Source organism: Electrophorus electricus, chromosome 23 (assembly GCF_013358815.1).
Source record: "Electrophorus electricus isolate fEleEle1 chromosome 23, fEleEle1.pri, whole genome shotgun sequence".
Lineage (NCBI taxonomy): Eukaryota > Metazoa > Chordata > Actinopteri > Gymnotiformes > Gymnotidae > Electrophorus > Electrophorus electricus.
In genome coordinates this window covers 8,368,797-8,377,667 of record NC_049557.1, presented here as the reverse complement: position 1 = coordinate 8,377,667, position 8,871 = coordinate 8,368,797, and the positions used below count along the sequence as shown (strand labels likewise).

Sequence of the window (8,871 nt, the reverse complement as noted above, 5' to 3'; positions counted from 1 at the left end):
GCAAAGTTTTTTTTGCCAGTGATTCCAACAACTTGGTTAAACTTTACTGTAGACCCGTTACTATGGCAACGACTAGAGGTAAAATTAGTCTTGCAGTCAAGTCAGTATTTTCTTAGGCTGCTGATAAATCGGTCTCTCCCAGCAAAACAAATTTGAATATTTGTTTGATGGGGACACTTGATTGTAAAGAAAACAAGTATATTGCTAAACATATATACCCGATATATTGCTAAACATATATCACTTCCTCAATATAATCCAAATGCAGAAATTACTAATATATGGGACTTGACAATTTACTGGGAAAGATGCATGTCGCTGGATGAAAACCCTCCCAGAACCCTCATCGGGGAAGAATTCAATCAGGCAGCTCACTCATTCACTTTTTTAAAAGACCATGCTATCAGGGAATGACGACCTTTTAAATGATATTAATGCCCTTTTAAATAAATAGTTTAACCAGTTGTTTAAGTTTGGATGGTCTGGAAACCCTATCACACAGTCACACAGTCCTTCCCGTTGCAATTTGGTGGCCAGCACTGTGTAAGAGTCGACAGACATTCCATTTGCTGAATTCTGTTCTCTTTATTTGTGGAATAGACTATACACCTCTGTGCTTTTCAAAGCCATCACTCTCCTTCACTCCTCCCACCAGAGCCATTTCATGAGGGCAGGCGTCTGACCAGCTCTGAGCTCAGTACTTTATGCTCTCAAATACAACTGGATGGAGGAAAAAAAAAAAAAAACACAATCAAGCTAGCAAATACACAAATAACTCTGAAACTGTAAACAGTTACATACATTTGTCATCATGGTTGAGTGCAAGTTTGTTTTCTTAATGAAAATGATTACCTTTCTTTTGCTTTTTACTAAAATAATGACATTTTTATTGCCAGTTTCGGTGTTGCACATGGCTGATCGGTAAATCATGAACTTAGCAATTACACAAGGCTGAGGATAAACTAAAAGTCTGGCTGCACTGACATAATGTTAAAATAATACACACGATTCAGGTCAACTGAGAAACATAAATTATTCTTCTAAAGGTATTAGGTTATGAGCCAACTAAATGACACATCAGTCCCTTCATTCATCTCCATTCATAATAACATACAATAATATTCTGTAAAACAACTCTTCTGCTATTCACTTCCAAAAGGAGCAAACATGTAAAAAATCAAAAATACCTACAACGGTATCCATGCATATTTGTGACCAGTGTACACAAGGCTTATCCACCAACCTCAGTCCGACCCCTGCTTACACCTGCGGACACCCACGCTCACCCAGGTACATCCGGCTAAAGATTTCTGCCAAAAACATGCCTGATATTTTTTTGCTTTTTTTTTTAAGTGACTGAGCACTTTTCTGTTTTGATCAATAATATTTTATATTTTTTCCCCACTGATGTCAGGAAATAAAAGTGGACAAAACAAAACAGAGAGAAAGGAATTACCATGCAAAAATAGGTGACACTAGCATCTTAGCTGCTCCATTGTCTGCGATTTACAGAACAATAACATGCATGTCTGAGTAGGGCTGACAGCTCACTTTTGTTTAGTTTTTTTTGTTAAGTGTGGAAGATGCATGTGAAGTATGACACAAATTATGATACATATATACTGCCCAGAGAGTCTCAACCATAATTTCCATGTTTCTATTGCAGATTAGAGCATTTAAATGTCTCTCTAACATGTAAAGATGTATCTATATAGGAATATAATTTTGTGTTCAATTGTATACACAATGAACTTATAGGTATAAGTCCTATCGGTTTAATTGTTGCATATCTGGTAAAGACCTCCAGTTCCCCCATGTCTGTGCGTGGATGTATCATTTCACAGTACAAGGCGACCAACCAATCCGTCCGCTTTCGTTTCACTCGGAAAACTCTTCAAGAAATTCCAGATCCACTTCTATGAATCCTCTTCAACAAAAGAATCAGCAATGAAGGTCTATGAAAGGATTTCAGTCACATAAACTCCTAAGAGTCAGTCATTTAAAACAAACAAACAAAAATCCTGACATTAATCTGCTCCTCCACTCTCATTTATTCTTGATTCAAACTTCATTTACACCTTGTCTGCTCAAATCCTCTGGTTTGTCGGGAGAGCTGGAAGTCTTGGAGGAAGCCATAGCTAGGTGCTGTTTGCAAAGGACTGGCCATATCTCCAGATGTTGTTTTTTTTGTGGTGTTAGGATGTCTGGCAGGGAACGCCCCTCCTTTCCTGTGTGCGGTGGGGCCAAGCCCGTGTGCTCGGAGGAGGTTATAAAGCGGAGATCTTGACTGCGGCCTGGGTGGTGCAGGCAACACGCGCGTCACGCAGGAAGTGCAGCCTGGTGGGCGAGGGGGCCAGGCTCTCATCGGGGGTATTGGCGGGAGGGGTGGGGATGCTAACAATGGCTGCAGTGAAGTCACACTGCTCACAGTTCAGTTTTAGCTCCTCCGTCCTGGCGTTGAGGCTGGAGCGACTGCTCGAGACAGGAAAACACACACACACACACACACAAAGATGCACACACATGCACACACACACAAAGCGGGAGAGAGAGAGAGAGAGAGAGAGAGAGAAACAAATTCAGTAATATTCCTGAACCTCGGCAACCCAATACACTGTCATTTTCAGTAATGTTTCATCTTTTGGTTACAAAATAATGAGTTAGTGTTTGAACACACATTTCACATTTAGTATGTGTACCAATTTCTAAGACATTTTTGCTGGCAGGGTCTTTTTGTTTTTTTAATTTTTAACAATTAATTTTTATCTATGCTTGTGTGGTGATAAAGTTACTTCAACTCAGTGGGTCATCATTTAGCATTAAATACTGAATGTTTCATGAGTTTATATTTAAATAGCATGAGCTTGCAAAAGTGATTTCATATTTTACTGCCAAGCCACATATTTCACTTTGAATCAGGAAGGATCTGACTAGCATGTTAGAATTAACCTCACACTGCTGCAAGTCATCACTAGGGGGTGTCGGTAAATTGTGCATTATGACACTTGTCCAGCGATTTCTGTCGTTTTCAAGATCTTCCTTCTCAAAATGTAAATTGACATCAACCAATCATAACTGCTCATGACAAAAACAAGCAGACGCCCTTGAAGTCGACAGTAAAAATATTTTTACTGTTTCCATGTTTTAGAAAAGCTATTAAGGTAGCAAAACAAAAGAATGCACATGTGATTTTGTGTGTCTTAGAAATTTGTTTCTTCAACATGGGTGCCCTTTGATGATGGCACTTCCCCACTCTTGGTGTTCTCTAAACCAGCTTCAAGAGGCAGATGCTTTTCTTGAAGAAATTCATACATATTCTGAGCACCTGTAGGGTGAAAGCCTAAAGTTCTGAATGAAAACTATTTGCTGAGAGGGCAATTTAAATTAATTAATTTAAAAATATTAGTTTTAATACATACCTTTTTATTTATATTTATCTTAAAGACAAATTTAAGCATAGCCATAAAATTTAAATGATTTTAAGTCTATGAAAAACATTTTGAGTGATATAGTAAGTCTACAATCCATGGGTTTTAACTTGCATATTTATTTTCTATTTCCCTCTTCCTGCTTATAACACCTTCTATGTGCCTTCTATGTGCAAGTGATTTTCTGAATGTTTCATAAACAACCCCAAAAGAAATGTAAAGATAAAGCTCCTCCCCAAACTCCTTTAGCAGCGATGGCAGTGATGATAATGAGAGGTGCTCAGAAATCTCGCAAAGCCTGTTCATCGTAAATCAGGGGACTTACTCTAGGAATGTAACATCAGTATAAGGCCTGTATTGGTATGATGTCATCATCAGGTGCCACAGTAACAGATGGGTATGACATCACCTCAGTGAGCCTCCTCACGCGTTAGAAGTGTAAATATGTTAGGAGAGAGGGTGCCGTGCTATCCGCACCTCTGGGGGATGGCGGAGCTCTTCTGCACGGGCAGGGTATCCAGCTCCTGGACGCTGCCACGACTGACCGACACCGTGGAGTTGCCTAGACGGATGGCTCTCCGCTTGGCCCTGCGTGGGCAGCAGGACGAGGACACCCCCTGCTGGCTGGACACGGAAGTGCTGCGGCTGGTGCGGTAGCCCACCGACTCGGTCATGCACATCTCGCTGTAGGTGAGCTCGTCAGTGAACTCGTGGTTCTGTGGAAGGATGGGAGAACATACTAGTGATGCAGTATGCAGTTCTTAAGGTTGGGTTTGACACGACCATGTTTGAAATGACCTTGGTGCCATTCAGGTAAAGACCACAACTAAGAGGGGAGAAAGCCCAAGATGAGAGACTGGATTTAAGCAGAAACCACAAAAACCTCAGTTCAGTTCAAGACCATGAATAATCAGAATCATTCAAAAAACATTACTACTTTTTTTGGGGGGTGAGGGTGGGGTTATGATGGCCTTTTTCCATAGATATGCAGATATAGATGTGAGGGTCAATGACTCAATGATACACCTTGATGTAAATCTACCACCTTCTCTGTTAAGCATAACTCGGTTAATGAGTTACATTCTCTTCATACTGATTTGTGTGCAAATGTCAATGCAGTTTTGTTTGCAAGTTCATTATATGTATGTATAACGTTTCTGTGCCTTTGGTTATACTGCAGCTGAGGAGGCACACACCTCTTTTCCAGATGCACTTTAGTAAAGCCTTAAATCATATTATCTTGAGTGTATACACTGGGTAAAACTCAGTTGAACATTTCAGGGCAGTGCTAAAAGAATCCACTGTTCACTCATTCTGTGGGGCTCCATTATGTGGTTTGGTTTTCTTTTAGTTGTAAGTGCAACTGACAGAGAGGGCACTACTGGAGTGTGCACTCTCTTTCCAATGGATGGGATAAAACGTTTGGTTTTTTAAATGTGTTGTGGGTTTTCTTGGTGAGCAGGCATTACTCCATCTGTTAGATTTCTGAGTTGGAATATCAAGGCTATGGGCAGCCCTGAGAAAAGATTCAAAGTTCTCTCTCACTCCAGGAATCTTAAACCATTTCACTGCGAGTTATAAAGCCTTACCTCATTCAGTACTCACATGCTCACATGCTCATTAGGTGGTGACATATATTGTGTTATTGACTTCATAGCAGTTCACTCTAATGCCTGACTCCATGTCCAAATCTCCATCAGACTTTATGACTAGGAACGGCTGTTCTGATCCATGGAGGTTTTGCAATCCCAAAGCCAAAGATTTTTCCTTCTTTTCACCTGTTCATCAGTCATACCCATGGCCTTCTCTATGGGGGATCAGTTCTATGCTTTTATCAGATGATAAATGTAATGATTTTATGTCAAAAATTGTTTACCAGAAGGATACTGCATCATAGTCCTTATTGTGGGAAACACTACAAGTCCTTAGAAGAGGACAAATCATGCCTTACTCATCCTACATATACAAAACGTCCAAATCCAAAATACAAGAATTTGCTACCAACATCCATAGTATACACCAACAGTACGCCACTAACACATCCTCTGATCGCCTCCCAATGCCACCTATTCCAACCACCCAAGCTACCTCAGGCGGTCATGTGGAGAGCCATCAACTCCACCAATCCAATGACTCACTGGCAATCCACATCTCTGCAATATTGATGGAACCCTCCTCTTCCTCATTAATTCCCCATGTTTAAATATACTGTGTTCTTTCTGTTCTGATTGTTCTCTGTTTCTACAATTGCCCACTTTGCAGATGACATGCTTTTGGATTTGCTGCTCTGTTTTGTCTGTTGTCTGCAGCCTGCTCGGCGCCCACCTCTGCCTGCTCTGGTTTATGCTCAAGGAACCTCCCTGTTGGAACAGTTTGTCCTACTCTGGTGTTGATCCTTGCATGTTTAATGCATGTGGCTCTGGTTTGTCCTTTTCTCAGTAAAATGATTCCTCCTAATTTTACCTGCGAGCATCTGTGCATTTTGTCTCGTCACAATGACTTTGAACTCGTAACAAGACATGATGCTGAGTTTATACCACACACTACTGATCCATATTTTGATTGTGGAGACAGGGCAAACTGACTCATCAGCAAAAGCAGCAGACAGCCTCACACTGTCTCAGATCCAAGATGAGAATGGCGAGTTGACTTCTAATGCAGCCGAAATTAATGCTGTCTTTAAATGGTTTTATGCAATTTGTACAATTCAGAAACTCTCCCCAGTGATGACTGAGATGGCTTCCTCTTTCTAAAATCTCAATTTCACAATGGTAGATACAGATATTCCCCAAGACTTCTATGACCCTCTTAGCACAGAAGAAATTGTATCAGCGCAAAAACGTCTTTTCTGTAGAACTTTACAAAATATTTTGTAGCAGAGTAGCAGCTGTAACATTGCTCCTGTAGAAGGGCAAGGACCTCGTGTGGACGTTTTGCTTTGCTGAGTATGGATGCTAAATTACTTGCTAAAGTGCAGCGTGTTTAGAAAATGTTCTTCCAAGTGTCATACCTATAAAACTGACTTCATAAAAGGGAGAGAGTTGTTTTACAATGTCAGAACTCTCTTAAATATAATTTACTCCGAATCCTCTGCAGTCACTCAAATGTTTTATTTAATCAGACACCAGAAAAGCCTTTGACTGTGTAGAATGGATCTCTTTGCTGTGCTTCACAAACTCAGATCAGGTAAACTATTCATCTCTCGGATGCATTTTTTATACACATCCGCTTTGGCTCGAGTGTGCATTAATGACAAGCTCTGACCACGTCAAAGCCAAGCATGTCACATGGCGGAGATGTCTCCTCTCTCTGTTCTCCTTTGTGTTTGTTATTGAACCATTATCTGTGGCACTGAGATCTTCTCCCGCGCTATATGCAATAATTAGAAATGGTGGCGAATTTAAATTGTCACATGCTGATGATCTTTTGCTGTACATATCTAATCCTGTCTATAATATTCCTATTATACTTTCCATAGATATAAATCATAATATTTCTGGATATATGGTGAACTTTCTTAAGAATAACTTTGAAATGACGATACTGCTTTCCAAAATATTAGAGATGAATTCAAATCCCTGGGAATAAGTGTAATGCAAACCCTGCCATTGCTTCAGTTTGCAAATATTTCTCCATTAGTAGCCCAAAGTAAACTGGACTTTCAGAGGTGACAGAGTCTGTCATTGACCTTGATAGGTAGAATAACGCAAGTTAAACGAATTTCTCTGGGAAGGGAAATCACCCAGGATACCTTTACTACAAAGCTCATATTCACAATTTGGTTTCAATCACCTCCCATTCTTTGGTGCAGACTGGAAACCAGTTCATGTGCCTCCACTGCACAAACAGCACTGCTTACTTCTCTACCAGTCTACCTGATTGGTTTTATTCACAACCCAGTGGTCCTGTGCACCTTAAAGATCTGATTTCAGTTGAGATGAGACCATAAATTCACATCTTCTAGTTTATCTCCTGTGACCAAAAACAACTTATTACCCCCATCTGAGATGGATTTTACCTTTTTTTTTTTTAAACACAGTGGTAAGAGAAAAAATCCTGTCTTTATAAAGGTCACCAAAGTATTTAATGTGTCATCATTTTTTTCCGATTCATGTAGGACATTTCATTTGCTAGTCACTCACATTTTAAAACTTCAGGAACTGTGGATCTTCAATTCTTCCTCATTTCTCATCCTTGCACCCTAAACCTACTTAATCCTGACCATACGTTTTGAATGCAATGATCATCTCACGTGTATGGATAGCCAAACTATTACTAAAATAATGACCAACTGGAGCCTGATTTGGTGTATAGTTTGAGGAGCAATGGTGGAAACAATTGACAGGACACATTTAAACACCACATGCTCCAGACTTATACAGTTCAAAATACTGAATCAAGTTCATTTTTCAAAGGCAAGACTAGCACAGATATATCCAAATATAGATGAACACCCTCATAGATGCTACACCTCCACATATGATCTTAGGCTTGTGCTTTTTTTCTGTGCCCAGCACTGCATAACTTCAGGCTCAATTATTTGACCACAAAGTCTGCCATATTAGACACTAAAGTACTTATGGTATTCCATACAAGTACACAGTGCAGTATAATTCCATTTAATTAGATACACTAGCACTCACCTCTTGACTGGCTATGCACCTTCTGTTACTGCAGTGGAAATCTGCTAAACCTCCAAACATTAAGGACCAAGGATTAAAAACTAAGGACACTATGTCTTTCTTAAATCTTAAAAAATAAGATATTCATTAAAAAGAAACCTCAGAGAGTATTTTGAAAAATGGCAGCCTTACCCTTTCAACCCTTATTTCAAGAGCGCTCATTCATTACCCAATGATGCTCATTAACACTGCTGCCTGACAACGCCCCCTTTTTGTGGGTGTGGGTGTTCTGTACGGGTCTGTATATGTAGAGACATTCAGAATTGTAGTGAAGTTCACAAGGTTTACAGAGAAACAGGACGTTTTGGACAGAGGTCCTTTATCGGCTGTGCAAGCACAATGCAATTTGCTTGCACAGCTACTAATGAGGGACCTCTGTCCGAAACGTCCTGTTCCTCTGGCACAAAGTTTTCAACCTCTATGATTACACACACACACACACACACACACACACACACACACACAAATACACAAACACACACACACACACACACACACACACACACACACACACACACACACACACACAAACACACAAACACACAAACACACAAACACACAAACACACACACACACACACACACAGATGTAGTCCTTGTATTTATCAATTCCACACTGGACTACTGCAGTGCCTTTGAGTCTGGATGTACTACAAGTGCATAAACATGTAGCCAGAGTTCTATAAAGTTTGATAATATTCCTGCTATCTTAGCTACACAGATAAAATTTTGTAATGATTATAAAATACTTACAATGGCCTA

General features: G+C 40.0%; 1 protein-coding gene across 1 annotated transcript in view; it reads right to left on the bottom strand.

The window, feature by feature from the left end:
• Positions 1–565: 565 nt before the first annotated feature.
• kcnd1 (potassium voltage-gated channel, Shal-related subfamily, member 1) overlaps positions 566–8,871 on the bottom strand; it is a 56,642-nt gene continuing 48,336 nt past the window's right edge. Inside the window, exons 6-7 of the mRNA XM_035521778.1 lie at positions 3,906–4,144; positions 566–2,472 (exon numbers count right to left, since the gene is read on the bottom strand). Of these exons, the coding sequence (XP_035377671.1) occupies positions 2,268–2,472; positions 3,906–4,144 (444 nt within the window). The 3' untranslated portion in view covers positions 566–2,267. The remainder of the gene's footprint in view (positions 2,473–3,905; positions 4,145–8,871) is intronic.